At 46.8% G+C, this 16,125-nt stretch overlaps 1 protein-coding gene across 1 annotated transcript in view; it reads left to right on the forward strand.

The window, feature by feature from the left end:
* The window catches only part of LRRC14B (leucine rich repeat containing 14B), a 42,369-nt gene extending 26,611 nt beyond the window's left edge, over positions 1 to 15,758 (forward strand). Inside the window, exon 2 of the mRNA XM_063452014.1 lies at positions 14,513 to 15,758. Within this exon, the coding sequence (XP_063308084.1) occupies positions 14,513 to 15,155 (643 nt within the window). The 3' untranslated portion in view covers positions 15,156 to 15,758. The remainder of the gene's footprint in view (positions 1 to 14,512) is intronic.
* The last annotated feature ends 367 nt before the right edge of the window (positions 15,759 to 16,125 follow it).

Consider the following 16,125-nt stretch of genomic DNA (forward strand, 5'->3'; position numbering starts at 1 on the left):
ACATACATACATAGACATACATACATAGACATACATACATAGACATACATACATAGACATACATACATAGACATACATACATACATACATACATACATAGACATACATAGACATACATACATACATACATAGACATACAGACATAGACATACAGACATAGACATACATACATACATACATACATACATACATGCATACAGACAGACATACATGCACACACACAGCTCATTTTCCAGCCACCCTCCTGTCTCTTACCTTTTCTTTGCAGGAGGGTGGCTGGGGTTGATGGGAGTCAGCGCTGCTCCCTCTTCACTGCCTGGCTCTCCCTCTTCACGGCTGGGCGGGCGGGCGGGTGCACGCGCGCTCCTCCCGCGCGGAGTGAGCTGGGAGGAAGTGACCACTTCCTCCCAGCAGCACTTGCGGCTGCTTTTTTTTTATTTTATTTTTTTTTTTTAAAGGGGCCCGGTCGCGCTATACAACGGCCACAGCGCTGACCGGGCCCCTGAAGGGGGGGGGGGCTCATCGGGTGGCCCTAAGTGTGTGGGCCACCCGATGGGCCCCACATGTGGGGCCCGGGCGGCCGGGCCCCCCAGGGCCGCCGGGCCCGTGACAACTGTTATGGTTGTCACCCCCTGATGGCGGCCCTGAGTGAGGGTGAGAATTTAAGTGTCTTTGAGAGTGTGAGTATGAATCCCAGAGTGTCTCTCTTTCCTTTGTCCTTACTTTTTTAAGGAGAAAAGTCTCTGCACATCACTAGTTGATAGGACCAATAGGGAACTTTGGGCGTGTCTTCCCTACAGACTATCATCTAGATCAGGGGTAGGCAACCTTTTAGCAGCACTGTGCCGATATAGGATTGTGATGTCCCGTAGAGTGCTGATCCTATTTTTTTAAATTAAGGTGTGTATGCTGCCGTATTCTGCTTGGGTTATTTTTACTGTAATTGCTTTGTATAGTTGTATTTGTGCGTATATGAGCTATTATATTGTATATGTTCAGGAGTAGTTTGTGGTATCGTGTATGCAGTGGCGTACTAAGGGGGGGGCGGGGGGGGCGGTCCGCCCCGGGTGCCATCCAGTAGGGGGGTGCCACACTCTGTACCTCCTGCTGGTCGTCCTCTCCCTCGCGGCTCCGGCGCTCAGTGAGTGAGTCAGAGCACAGGGAGGGGATTCCCAGCCTGTGTTCTGAGTCATCACTGAGCACCAGGGATGCTGTTATGGAGTGTGCCAGCAGGGGGCGCAGAGCGTGTATTCTGCCAGGTTTCTCCCCTGCGGCCACTCTGCCTGCACCTCCTGCACTGCCTGGGCTGGGATAGAGAGAGACAGCCCCTGAATCATGGTAAGAAACATTATTGTAAATTCACCCTCACCCCCTCCCTCAGTCACCCTCTCACCCCCTCCCTCAGTCACCCTCTCACCCCCTCCCTCAGTCACCCTGTCACCCTCTCACCCCCTCCCTCAGTCACCCTGTCACCCCCTCAATCACCCTGTCACCCCCTCCCTCAGTCACCCTCTCACCCCCTCCCTCAGTCACCCTCTCACCCCCTCCCTCAGTCACCCTGTCACCCCCTCCTTCAATCACCCTGTCACCCCCTCCCTCAGTCACCCTGTCACCCTCTCACCCCCTCCCTCAGTCACCCTGTCACCCCCTCAATCACCCCCTCAATCACCCTGTCACCCCCTCCCTCAGTCACCCTCTCACCCCCTCCCTCAGTCACCCTCTCACCCCCTCCCTCAGTCACCCTGTCACCCCCTCCCTCAATCACCCTGTCACCCCCTCCCTCAGTCACCCTCTCACCCCCTCCCTCAGTCACCCTCTCACCCCCTCCCTCAGTCACCCTCTCACCCCCTCAATCACCCTGTCACCCCCTCCCTCAGTCACCCTCTCACCCCCTCCCTCAGTCACCCTCTCACCCCCTCCCTCAGTCACCCTGTCACCCCCTCCCTCAGTCACCCTGTCACCAATCACCCCCTCAGTCACCCTCTCACCCCCTCCCTCAGTCACCCTGTCACCAATCACCCCCTCAGTCACCCTGTCACCCCCCTCAGTCACCCTGTCACCCCCCTCAGTCACCCTGTCACCCCCCTCAGTCACCCTGTCACCCCCCTCAGTCACCCTGTCACCCCCCTCAGTCACCCTGTCACCCCCCCCTCAGTCACCCTGTCATCAGTCACCCCCCCAGTTACCCTGTCACCCCCCTCAGTCACCCTGTCACCAATCACCCCCTCAGTCACCCTGTCACCCCCCTCACCCTGTCACCCCCTCACCCTCCTCAATCACCCTGTCACCCCCCCTCAGTCACCCTGTCACCCCCCCTCAGTCACCCTGTCACCCCCTCCCTCAGTCACCCAGTCACCCCCTCCCTCAGTCACCAGTCACCCCCTCCCTCAGTCACCAGTCACCCCCTCCCTCAGTCACCAGTCACCCCCTCCCTCAGTCACCAGTCACCCCCTCCCTCAGTCACCAGTCACCCCCTCCCTCAGTCACCAGTCACCCCCTTCCTCAATCACCAGTCACCCCCTCCCTCAGTCACCAGTCACCCCCTCCCTCAGTCACCAGTCACCCCCCCCACTCAGTTACCCTGTCACCCCCCCTCACCCTGTCACCCCCCTCAGTCACCCTGTCACCAGTCACCCTGTCACCAGTCACCCTGTCACCCCCCTCAGTCACCCTGTCACCAATCACCCCCTCAGTCACCCTGTCACCCCCTCCCTCAGTCACCAGTCACCCCCCCACTCAGTCACCCTGTCACCCCCCCTCACCCTGTCACCCCCTCCCTCAGTCACTCTGTCACCCCCTCACCCTGTCACCCCCCTCAGTCACCTTGTCACCAGTCACCCTGTCACCCCCCTCAGTCACCCTGTCACCAGTCACCCTGTCACCCCCCTCAGTCACCCTGTCACCAGTCACCCTGTCACCAGTCACCCTGTCACCCCCTCCCTCAGTCACCCTGTCACCCCCTCCCTCAGTCACCCTGTCACCCCCTCCCTCAGTCACCAGTCAACCCCTCCCTCAGTCACCAGTCAACCCCTCCCTCAGTCACCAGTCAACCCCTCCCTCAGTCACCAGTCAACCCCTCCCTCAGTCACCAGTCACCCCCTTCCTCAGTCACCAGTCACCCCCTTCCTCAGTCACCAGTCAACCCCTCCCTCAGTCACCCTGTCACCCCCTCCCTCAGTCACCCTGTCACCCCCTCCCTCAGTCACCCTGTCACCCCCTCCCTCAGTCACCCTGTCACCCCCTCCCTCAGTCACCAGTCACCCCCTCCCTCAGTCACCAGTCAACCCCTCCCTCAGTCACCAGTCAACCCCTCCTTCAGTCACCAGTCAACCCCTCCTTCAGTCACCCTGTCACCCCCTTCCTCAGTCACTCTGTCACCCAGTCACCCCCTCCCTCAGTCACTCTGTTACCCCCTCACTCTGCCACCAGTCACCCCCTCCCTCAGTCACCCTGTCACCCCCTCCCTCAGTCACCCTGTCACCCCCTCCCTCAGTCACCCTGTCACCCCCTCCCTCAGTCACCCTGTCACCCCCTCCCTCAGTCACCCTGTCACCCCCTCCCTCAGTCACCCTGTCACCCCCTCCCTCAGTCACCCTGTCACCCCCTCCCTCAGTCACCCTGTCACCCCCTCCCTCAGTCTCCCTGTCACCCCCTCCCTCAGTCTCCCTGTCACCCCCTCCCTCAGTCTCCCTGTCACCCCCTCCCTCAGTCTCCCTGTCACCCCCTCCCTCAGTCACTCTGTCACACCCTCTTTCAACACCCCTGCCCTCTCTGCCATATACACCACCGCCATATACACCCCTGCCTTGTCATAATATCCTCCCTGCTATAAACCCACTACCTGGTCATAATTCCCACCCTGGCATATACCCCTTTAACATGTCATATAATACCCACACTGCCATAATCCCCTCCCTGCTATATACCTCCACCGTATCATAATACACACCCTGCCATACACCCTGGCCCTGCCTTGACATAATATCCTCTCTTCCATATAACACCCAATCCCATTGTTCCCACCCGTGACATAAAACACCATATACTCACCACCTCACCTGCAGTCACCTCCTTCAATCCACTGTGTGCAATGGCACACACTGTCATAGTATCCACCACACTGTCCCTCCCTGCCATATACCTTTCTCCTGATCGTAATACTCACCCACTTACATATACATCCACGTTGTCACATTCCCCCAGACAGATAGGACAGATATATACTGGAAGGCAGTGAGATTAAAATTTTTTATGGACCATATAGGAGCTTGTGTACGCCCTGCAGTAAGCCGGCAGCCGGGGTATGACGTCATCCTGGCATCGGCATCACTACTGGTCGTGCAAGTGAGCTGTGAAGGAAGAGCACAGAGATCCCAGCAGCAACCGCTTGTCACTCCCAGAGTAAGGTAGGGAGGTTGGTTGGACCTCTTAATAACTAAATGCGTGTGTATATCTGTGGTTGTGCATATGTTTAGTAGATAGCTCCCTAATTTGGTGTCCTTAAATATGTCAATCCCACATAAGGATAACAAATAAGTGAGTTATCTACTAAACAACCTAAATATTAAAATTAAGAAAAAGGCTTTTAAAATGTAGATCTTTTAGCTATTTAGTAGAGAATTCCCTAAATTGGTGCCCTTATGTGAGATTCCATATGTAAAGATACCAAATTAGGGTGCTGTTTAGCAGATAGCTCCCTTATTTGGTGTCCTTAAATATGGCAATCCCACATCTCAGCATCTTGCCAACACTACACACAAACACATCCCTGCATTCCAGTGCAAACACTACATACAAACACACCTCTGTATTAAAACATCACCATTATATATAACCACACCACTGCATCTCGCCAACACTACACACAAAAGCATGCCTGCATTAAAATGCCAACACTACATACAAACACACCCATTCATTCACTCACACTTACTCCATACAAAAGCATGCTTACATTGAAACATGGAAGCACTGCTCAATGCTACATACATTAAAAAAAATTGTGGGTGTTTTGTACATTTTAAAGTGCGGGGGGGGGGGGGGGGGGGGTGCCAAAACTAGGACCCGCCCCGGGTGCCATATGCTCTAGGTACGCCCCTGCGTGTATGATACATATGAATGTGGGCTCTGTATGAGGGCTGCTTGTAGAATTGTGTGTGGATGGATATGTCACATTGTGTGTTTGGTAGTGTGTGGGGGCTGTTTGGGGTATTGCATGTGAGAGGCTGCATGTGGGGTTGTGTGCATGTATGTGTACTGTTAGTGGTGTTGCATTTGTGCGGATTGTGTGTATGTTTGTTTGTGGGCTGTTCATATTATTTGTATGAGGGGAGGGTTATTCTTCATTTCTGTGTATATCTAGCAGTGTGGGTGGGTTCCCTGGGTTCCAGTTGGGATCAGGCTGGCCAGGTACAGGTCAAGGACAGGAGCTGCGATAGCTGCTCTACTAAAGTGTGGATTCCCATTCACAAGTGCTGGGAGGCAGTGATCTGAGATCAGTTACTCTATGTGCTGCAATGCATAAATTGAGGATTGTCCTTCACCACCTCTTCGTATTAGCAAATATCTGAAGTTTTACTGGGACTCCTGATAGGCCAGAGTGCGTTTGACTCCAGCAGCCTTGAGTGCCGTACAAAGACACCTCGAGTGCCGTGCATGGCACTAGTGCCATAGCTTGCCTACCCCTGATCTAGATTTTGGTCAGTAGATGGCTCAATTACATCACAGAAAATTCTTGTCAGGGGGTCCATTTACCTTTTGATGCATTTGAAGTCAGTTGCTTATCTTTTTATGGCTACCATTCGTCACAGAAGCTGTCATCTTCAAAGGGTTTTTCCAGTCTTAGTGTTTGGTGTATATCTTTAAATTTAGATTTCTGACACGTCTTAAACTCTTATTCACCTCTCCTTAAAATGCAACTTTGTAAGATTCCATTTTGTTTTTCTTTAGAAAGTAAAATTAATTACTTAGTGTTATCTGTCATTTGGTGTCTGGTTCTCTTGTGTGAAACTGTATAGTTAGTATTATTTATATATGTCTATTAAAAATATTCCACTAATGTTAGTAAATAACATGCTATTTCTACATTGATATTATACCCATGAATATTCTATATTATTAACATAGTACTAATTATATATGATTACTATAATAATAGTAAATTATATGTGGATATATATGTGGGGGTATAAGGCGCTTTTACAAGCCTCAGGCGGCGCAGCACTGCTGCATGGAGGGCGGCTGGATTTGAGTGACCGGCAGGAGGGAAGCGCAGAGCGCTCCCTCCTGCCGGTCTCTCCATGTAGCGTGGCCGGGCGGCGCGTGACGCGGGACAGGAACCCTCTGAGCACTTCCTGTCATTCCGCCGGCGGCCGGGTACAGGAAACAGAGGTTCCTGTCCCGCGTTCCGCGCCGCCCGGCCACGCTACATGGGCAGGGAGGGGGGGTTAAGGACCACTATGGGAGGGAAGGGGGGATAAGGACCACTATGGGAGGGGAAGGTAAGGACCACTATGGGAGGGAGGGGTGGATAAGGACCACTATGGGAGGGGAAGGTAAGGACCAGTAGGGGAGGGGAGGGGGGAGCAAGGACCACTAGGGGAGGGGAGGGTAAGGACCACTAGGGGAGGGGAGGGGGAAGTAAGGACCATTAGGGGAGGGAAGGGTAAGGACCATTAGGGGAGGGAAGGGTAAGGACCACTGGGGGAGGGGTGAGTCAGGACCACTGGGGGAGGGGGGTGAAGGAACACAGGGGGAACGGGGGTGGGGAGGTCCACTAGGGGTTTGGGAGAGGGAGGACCACTAAGGGGGGAAGGACCACCAAAGGGGGGTAAGGAGGGAGGACTACTAAAGAGAGGGGAGGAGGGTAAGGACCACTAAGGGGGTGGGGGGAGTAGGGGAAGGTCTACTAAGGGGTTTAGGAGAGGGAGGACCACTAAGGGGGAGGGGGGAGTGAGAAGACCACAAAGGGGGTTCTGCAGAGGGACAGGGGGCCAAGGGAGAGCACTAAGTGACAGAAGGGGAGAACACGGAGGGACAGAAGGGAAGGGGAAATCAATAATTGACCGGAGGGGAGAGCACTCTGAATTTAAAAAAAATAAAAAATAAAGAGCTGTTCCCCTCTCAGTCCCTATCCTACCCCACAAACCCTCTATTTTACACTACACACATACACAATGCATCCCCCCCACACACACACAGAAACATACAATGCATTCCTACTCACACACAGACACACCCGAAACACACAATGCATCCCTTACGTTCTCTTACATAATTAATGCACCCCTTACAGATCCCCCTTCCCCTTTTTGGGATACACCCCAGGGGTTTGAACAAGAGCAGCGTACCGACCCCACATTAGAGGGATATAGGAAGGCAGTGGCCGTTACCCCAGGGAACAACCCGCACGAAAAGTTTGAATGGTATAAGGGATTGCTGTATAGAGTGACCGGGGGGTGGGACAGGGGGCCACCCAGGTCATCAAAAGACAGTTAATTGTACCCCGTAAATTCCGTGCTGAGTTATTAAAACTCAGTCATTACATTCCCCTAGCAGGACATCTAGGGGTCAAAAAGACAAGGGACAGGTTAACCCAAACATTCTTCTGGCCTAGGGTCACACAGGACCTCAAGTATTATTGCAGGACGTGCGACGTATGTCAAAGGGTAGGGAAAAGGGGGGACCTTCGGAAGGCCAAACTCCACCCATTGCCCATTATAGAACAGCCTTTTCACCGAGTAGCGGTGGACTTAATAGGACCCCTCAGCCGACCCAGCCAGTCGGGCAAAAAGTTCATACGGTAGTAGACTACGCCACTAGATACCTGGAGGCAGTCGCCCTCACCAACATAGAGGCAGAGACCGTGGCAGAGGCCCTCATTCAGATATTCACCCGGGTAGGTTTCCCACAGGAGATCCTATCCGATCGGGGAACTCAGTTCACGGCAACCCTGACACAACAATTGTGGCAGAGCTGTGGAGTGAAAACCCTGTTCAGCGCCCCATATCATCCCCAGACTAATGGGCTCTGTGAACATTTCAATGGCACTCTAAAACAGATGCTTAAAAACCTTTACAGAATCCCACAAGAATTGGGAAAAATTCCTCCCCCACCTTCTGTTTGCCTACCGTGAGGTGCCCCAGGCCTCCATTACGGTGGAGCCTAGCCCTCCAACCCTACAATTTTACCATGCAGTACCGGCCGGGCAAACAAAATGGTAATGCGGATGGCCTATCACGCCAGACCGAACTGGACTCCTAAAAACACTTTTTTCGGACATCCCCAAGCCAACCCGACAGGGTCTAGGCGGGTATGCCGACCTATGGGGAGCAGTGTGAAGAAATGACTCTGTTATTCAGTATTTCTGCCTGTTTCTTGCTATTTCTGCATGTTTTCAATCGGCAGATGGAACTGCCGAATAAAGACCACCCCTGGCTCACTTAACTTCAAAGCCGGCATCACTTTCACCCTCTAAGTGTGCGGCCAGCGTTCGTACTACCGAACGCCACGTGGCAGAGAAAACCGCGGCCATCTTTTTTTTCAGTCAAACAAAGGCAGCGGGACTTGGTCGTCGAGTGTCTGGAACTAAAATCGGACACTCGACTTCCCGAACACCGGTCCCAAACGTACGAACGCTGGGACTATATGTACCGACTAGCTAGAAGAGCGCTATTCGGTACATTTGTGTGTCCGAATGAGGGGAACAATCGCTGCTAAGAGCCAGGGGAATTCGGTTGGTATTTATATTCGTTGTTCTCCTTTTTCTAAAGTGACCGGTAAAACCACACAAACCTATGGAACTATTTTGGGCAGCCTACCCACGGTGAACCGGTCACAAAGGACTTCCATGATTTTTGCGAACCCCTGAACCGATCTGGGTGAAATTTGGATATGTTGGTCACCCAGATCGGGGCTATCAGGGGACATAAGATTTGTGGGGATACCCCATGTATAAAGGGGTGTTCCAGAAATTGGGGAAAACAGTGATTTTTCAGCCTGGAGATAATTAGGTTGTTACTGTATCAGACCTGATTATCTCCAGGGCTAGGGGAGGGAACTGTATGTTTATGTTGGGAGTGTCTTATGTTTTTACTGTACAGGATTGGATAATTGTTACTCCTCCCTGTGGGATGTCCCCTTGCATGCATAAAAAGCCCTGTATGTGAATAAAGCTTAGTTCTACTTGTATCCTGATCCTGGACTCTGACTGTTATTTGGAATTCGTATGCTTTACCAAGGGAATTATCTTGTGAAGCTATTTGTATCTCGTATGGATTTCGTTCCTTGTAATTACCGAACGGAGGTCTCTCTACATTAGACTCTGGCGTTTCGGGAGGAAACTATCGAAAGAGGTTTGGCTAGACTTGGTTTCCTTACACTCCCACTTGTTCCCATTGTTCCTCGTCTACCCTAGTGCCACTGCTCCCCTTATCTACTGCTTTAGTGCATTGCACCCCCATCTACCCCAGTGCACCCGCTCCCCCCATCTACCCCAGTGCCACTGCTCCCCCTATCTACTGCTTTAGTGCACAAAAATCACACACGTTCAATATACACACATATCAGACACAGTCAATACATCCATTACAAATATGGCACACAGCCAACACATCACACATTCACGTCTGACACACACACATGATAAATGTAGCTGTCTTCCAAGTTCCGCTAATCAGAACGTTGCCGCGAATTACCACAGGAAAACTCTGATACTGTAAGTGCCTGAGCTCATGAGACAGTTGCTGATGGTCTGCACCCAGTGAAGGCACCGACCAGATTCCCAGCAAACTGGATCACCAGAGATCAGAATTCCCCCCTCAATGCAAGGTAATGACAGGGAAGAGGGGATAAATATTTGTTAATTTTTAAATTTTCATTTAATAAATCCCCTATACACATGGATGGGGCGGGCGGGGGTGGGGGGGCGCTGTTAATATTTTTCGCTATGGGCGTCTGAAGGCCTAAGGCCAACCCTGTATGAAACATCGAGAGTTTGGTGCTGATCTTAGATCTCCACTATTCATAAATAAGCAATCCACCCCTAGGACATTTAGGCTGGCAGCCCACTATGAGCGATAGACATTGGGGTGTTGATCACCTCTTAGACCAGGGGTAGTTAACAATTTTATACCTACCGCCCACTAATGCATCTTTCTTGATGGTAAAATTTCCTTACCGTCCACCAGTCCTGCAGTAACTCGAACTTTTTAGCGCAAGTGTCTACAGATACTCTGGTAAATAGCCACAAGCATATATTTTTTTTTTTCAGACGTGGGTTCTAAATTTGTTGCACAATTTAACAACTACTTTTACTCCTACCACGTTTTGATCTGCACTCCACACAGTGCTTCCCCACCCCCTCTTTTCCCTTTTATTACAAACACCCAAAACAACGCTGTATTAGCTGCCAAGTTTTATTATGTCACCATAAAAAGAAATTCCCCTTTTTTTTGCTACTTTTCCTGCCTTCTTCTTCTTTACCTTACATAGTTACATACATAGCTGAAAAGACACTTGCGTCCATCAAGTTCAGCCTTCCTCACATTTGTTTTTTGCTGTTGATCCAAAAGAAGGCAAAAAAAAAACCAGCTTGAAGCACAATTTTGCAACAAGCTAGGAAAAATAATTCCTTCTTGACCCCAGAATGGCAGTCAGATTTATACTTGGATCAAGCAGTTATTACCCTACATTGAAAGATTATATCCTTGAATATTCTGTTTTTGCAAGTATGAATCTAGTAGCGGTTTGAACATCTGTATGGACTCTGATAAAACCACTTCTTCAGGCAGAGAATTCCACATTCTGATTGTTCTTACAGTAAAAAAAAACCTTTCCTTTGCCTTAGACGAAATCTTCTTTCTTCCAGTCTAAATGCATGGCCTCGTGTCCTATGTAAAGTCCAGTTTGTGAATAGATTTCCACACAATGGTTTGTATTGGCCCCCAATATATTTGTATAATGTTATCATATCACCTCTCAGGCAACGTTTTTCTAAACTAAATAGGTTTAAATTTGTTAACCTTTCTTCATAGCTGATATGTTCCATTCCTTTTATTAATTTTGTAGCCCGCCTCTGCACTTTTTCTAGTGCCATAATATCCTTCTTTAGAACAGGTGCCCAAAATTGCACAGCATATTCAATATGTGGTCTTACCAGTGATTTATAAAGAGGCAAAATTATATTCTCGTCCCGAGAATGAATGCCCTTTTTCATGCATGACAATACCTTACTGGCCTTGGTCACTGCTGATTGACATTGCACATTGTTGCATAGTTTGTTGTCTATAACTATTCCCAAGTCCTTTTCGTGTGTTGTTATCCCTAATTCACTTCAATTAAGGGTATACGTTGCTTGTGTATTCTTTACGCCGAAGTGCATAACTTTGCATTTTTCAACATTAAATTTAATCTGCCATTTGAGTGCCCAGTCCTCCAGTCTATCTAAATCCCTCTGCAGCAAAGTAATATCTTGCTCACATTGTATTATTTTACAAAGTTTTGTGTCATCTGCAAACACTGAAACATGACTTTCAATGCTGTCTTCAAGATCATTTATAAACATGTTAAATAGAAGGGGTCCCAGAACAGACCCCTGGGGGACACCACTTGCCACCTTTGTCAAGCTTGAAAATTTACCATTAACGACAACTCTTTGTACTCTGTTTTTAAGCCAATGTTCTACCCCAAAACAAGCATTTTCATCGAGACCGATTTCCTTGAGTTTGAACACTAATCTATTGTGTGGAACTGTATCAAATGCCTTGGCAAAATCCAAATAGATCACATCCACTGCAACACCCTGACCTATACTTCTATATCAGGGGTCTCTTTTTCCCTTACTCTTTATTCTCTCCTTCCTTTACTTATTTTCCTTCCTTCTTTCTTTTATTTTATAAGATAACAAAACTTAACTTGCCAAAACATGAGCCACTCTAAACATTGCTTTCTTTCCTCCTTTATTATATCCCCTTTTTTCTATTTTTTTCTATTTTTCTTGAAATTTTTTTGATCTTTTCCTTTTTATCCCCCTTTTTTATGCTTTTCTTTTACCTTCCTTATGGCAATGTCCAAAAGTAAAGCTGAGCTAGTTAGCCAACTTATTATTATTGGCCAACAACAATTGTCTTCTTTTCCTTCTCCTAGTTTACAAGTGCTCTGCTCGGCTTCTGCCTGTCCCTGCTATCGTGCATAAGCTCCCACTCCTCCCCTTCCTCTTTCCACATGTTACACTCGCTCGTGTTGGCACACGCGCGCATGCAAGCGTTCTCTTGTTCTCGTGCACGCATTCTCTTGTTCTCATGAGTTCGCGTGCGTATGTATGCGTTCATGCACTCGCGCCTGCCCGCTCGATGGAAGAAGGATTCAGCTTGTTGTGCCGCCGAACCCCCTACCGCCCATCTGGAATCCTGAAACGCCCACTAGTGGGCGGTAGGGACCAGGTTGACGACCCATGTCTTAGGCGCTCAAGACCAATCGTGGGAAGATCATTCCTCTAACTATGAATTCGCTTCTAATATATTGTGATTTAGACCATTATAAGGAACTCACTGATTCCTTTGAGTGTCCATTTAACGGTAATTTACATTTTACTTTTATAAATCACAGTATCTACTTATATTAAGACCTATCATTCTCTTTAATAGTATTATTATTGTCACGAACTGTGCACCACTAATTATTCTAAGTGGTTTCTATGATTATGATATACCCATTCACACTCTATTCATTTATAAATGTTTTAAAACACACCTCCTCACACTTTTGATTGGCTATCAGACGGGTGAAGGCGTTCCTGTTCAGCAAACATGGTAACCTCTATGGGGATCACGGCCACCCTCTGATGTACATGTTAGTGATTGGCCCAGGCTAATGAGACCCACGTAGGAGATACAAATATAAGGGGAAGCGTAGTCATTATACTTCTTCCCCCTGACGATGGTGCACATGTCTCGCTCCGAAACACGCGTCTGGTAGTTCCTCATTTTTAAATGGGCACTTTATTTCACGTTGCCCCTTTGGTGATTCGAGCTTGTCTGCTCGGAAGATGCTTGGATTTTTTAAAATTAACTTTTGTACTATTTTCCTCTATTAAGCTAGTTTCAAAGGGAGAGAGGCTGTACCTAGGTGACACGTTCTCTCACCAGTGGTGAGAGTAATGAGTATTTTTGTTTTGCAAGTTTGGAAATCCGGCCTCCTAGAAATGCAGAAGGGCTCATCAGCAAAGAACTCAGCAAATAATTACCGCAGTAGAATCTCAAAAAGGTGCCAGAGAGCACCAACCACAAAACACCCAGTATCAAATTCAATATCTAATTCAACAGATCCAGAAACTTACCTGGACAATTACAGCTCTTGAGTCTAGACATCCATTTCTGGGGTATATTGGATGGGATGCCTTGCTACCTTTTAACAAGCGACTACTGACCTCAATGGGCATCAAAGGCATCCACATTCTGAATCCACAAAGCCGCATCCAGAGACACTATAGCAGTGACTAGGGAAGTGGCGGTTTGATGTGCGATCATGTCCCGCTCTAGAGACATTGGCAACACATAACTTGAAGGCTGTGCATCTATGAAGACTTCCCGGTTGTGGTGCCTATGGAAAGGAGGCAGTTGGCTCCAATTGCCAGGCAGCTGAGGGATGAAGCAATCTGATATTGTTGGGGAGTGGACAGCTCCCTGGTGGTTTTGCTGGGAAACACCTTGTCCTTCGCAGATGACTAAGCAGCATTTCTTCAGAAGTTTAACCTGCCAATCATGGAAGCGGAACTAAACAAGCTGGGACTCGGATGTAGCATAAGTCCAGAGATGACCCGATGTAGATAAAGTTCTAATCATCGTCTACACTAGTCTATACACACTAAAGCTTACCCAGTTAGGCTCTGCATCTTCCTACACAGGCCTTTATAGCTGTATATTTGATGAGCTTTAGAATGTTTACACAGCGAGAGTTGTTTCATCTGCTTTGGTTTTCTTTTCCTCTATTATTTGTTCATCTACAACATTACAATATGTTATTGATAGACTATACCTAAGCAATTTGTGAATACTACAAGGTAATTGTGTTTGCATTTTAGTTTTTAGTTTTGTAAGAACAATATATTCTCTGTCATATGCATACTAGAAATATAAGTTATGCTTAAAGCCTCAACCAGACAACTGTTGTGAATTGATGTATCTTTTATATCAACTTCATAACATGTAAATGTATTTAGAGTGTTTAAACTCCAATAAAATTGAAATTGAAAAAAAAAATAATTATAAGGAAAATAAAAAAAATAAAATAAAAACCTTGGAGTCAACAACCTGGTTTGTCTGAATATGTAACTATGTTTCATGGATCATATTCGCAAAAGTAAAATAACATTCTGCTTTGTAATCTTACAAAAAAGAATCTGAAATGTTTAATTCTTTATGTAATAAAGGAGAAAATGTAATGTTTCCATCTCATTCAAAATATTAATACATTATGAATTTCACATCTCTAATTTTGACTTTCATTCTTTCAGCGTATTGAAGACACCTTTAAAAATACTTGACGTTGCCAACTGTTCTCTCAACAACATAGATATGGCATATTTGGCTAACAGCCTACATTCTGAGCATTTAGAAGTACTGGATCTGAGTGGCCATAATGTGACAGTACTGTTCCCAACAACATTCTTTAAACTTCTTTCTAAAGCCTCGCAGACATTGAAAACTTTGGTGCTTGAAGAATGTGACATTGATGATACCCATGTCCATATGTTGGCTTTGGCTCTGACAAACTGTTTCAAATTACAGGAGTTTAAATTTCTTGGAAATCCAATGACATCTCAGAGTATTAGGCACGTTTTTCGCATGCTTGCTGTTCTTCCTTCGTTGAAGTATGTTGAATTCCCGGTACCAAAAGACTGCTATCCTCATGATGTAATGTATCCACTAGATGACAGTAGCCTCACAAAATTTGATCATGAAAAATACAATAGGGTAAAGGAATCTCTTCAAGTTATTTTGATGCAAGCTAACCGAGAGGATATAATAGCTGTAACACCTCTATTTGGGAGTTATGATGCAGCAGTACAAGAGATCAGCAATGAACTTGGTACATGTCTAATCACATCATTCAAAGATACACTGGAAAAAGTCAGAGCATCCTTGGAGAAGTTGTAACACATGTCTATTTGTAAGTTTTACTGTTACCCTTGTAATTATAATCTCATATGGGCAACAATTTATGCATGCAACATGAACTGTTTAAATAGACGCGCTTTATATCTTAAAGGAGCAGTCCAAGCATCATAGCCAATACAGTTTGTTGTAGTGTTTATGGTGCCATGGGTACCCTGGCACATTCCAAGAGTAAGTAGACAAACCAATCAGAAAGTTGTAATAGTCATAGTGCTTGAAGTCTTCCTATAAGGTATAGATATGCTTCAAAGCACGGAATTGAAAGCACAGCTGTATCAACAACCAAACAGTCAAAGTGTGGATTGTGATATAAATATATATATATATATTTATCAAAAGTGCACACAACCAAATGGTGCTTGAAATATACAAAGTGCGCTTATATTAAAGTGCATACAAATATTTAGAGCAGCTGCATCCACTTACAATTACTGACAAAGTGTTCAAAAGCTTTTATAACCATACAAAAGTGTTGCACCTAAAATATGCAAGTTAAAAAATTATCAATACTTATGTATACAGTAACAAGATCTGTTGTACAAACAGTTTTCTTAAATATCTGAAAAATAAAGAAATACTTCATAATGCAGGATATTTGTGTATTATTAAATGCCTTATTAAAATTTCCAAAAGTAATGCACTCGCAATTCCCAGAGCCACATAAAACTGACTCTGGGTATATCAGCTTAATATTCCAATAATATGGTTCATCTTTTCTTCCCATACACAAAGATCTGCAGCAGTTAAGCACAATAAAAGAACACAGGAGGCCGCAATAGTGTAATAGTGTCAAAACTTTGATTCAATATAAACAGTTAAAAACTCTACATTAAATTCATAAGAAAGAGAGCCTTTGAAAAGTATTGCTGGCATTAAAGTTCGCTGTCCTCCGCTGTGTTATCAGTGTATTATCCGTAGTGCTCTAATCACCAAGGTGTTGCAGGTCTACCTC

The sequence above is a fragment of the Pelobates fuscus genome, chromosome 4 (genome assembly GCF_036172605.1).
Source record: "Pelobates fuscus isolate aPelFus1 chromosome 4, aPelFus1.pri, whole genome shotgun sequence".
NCBI classification, from domain to species: Eukaryota; Metazoa; Chordata; class Amphibia; order Anura; family Pelobatidae; genus Pelobates; species Pelobates fuscus.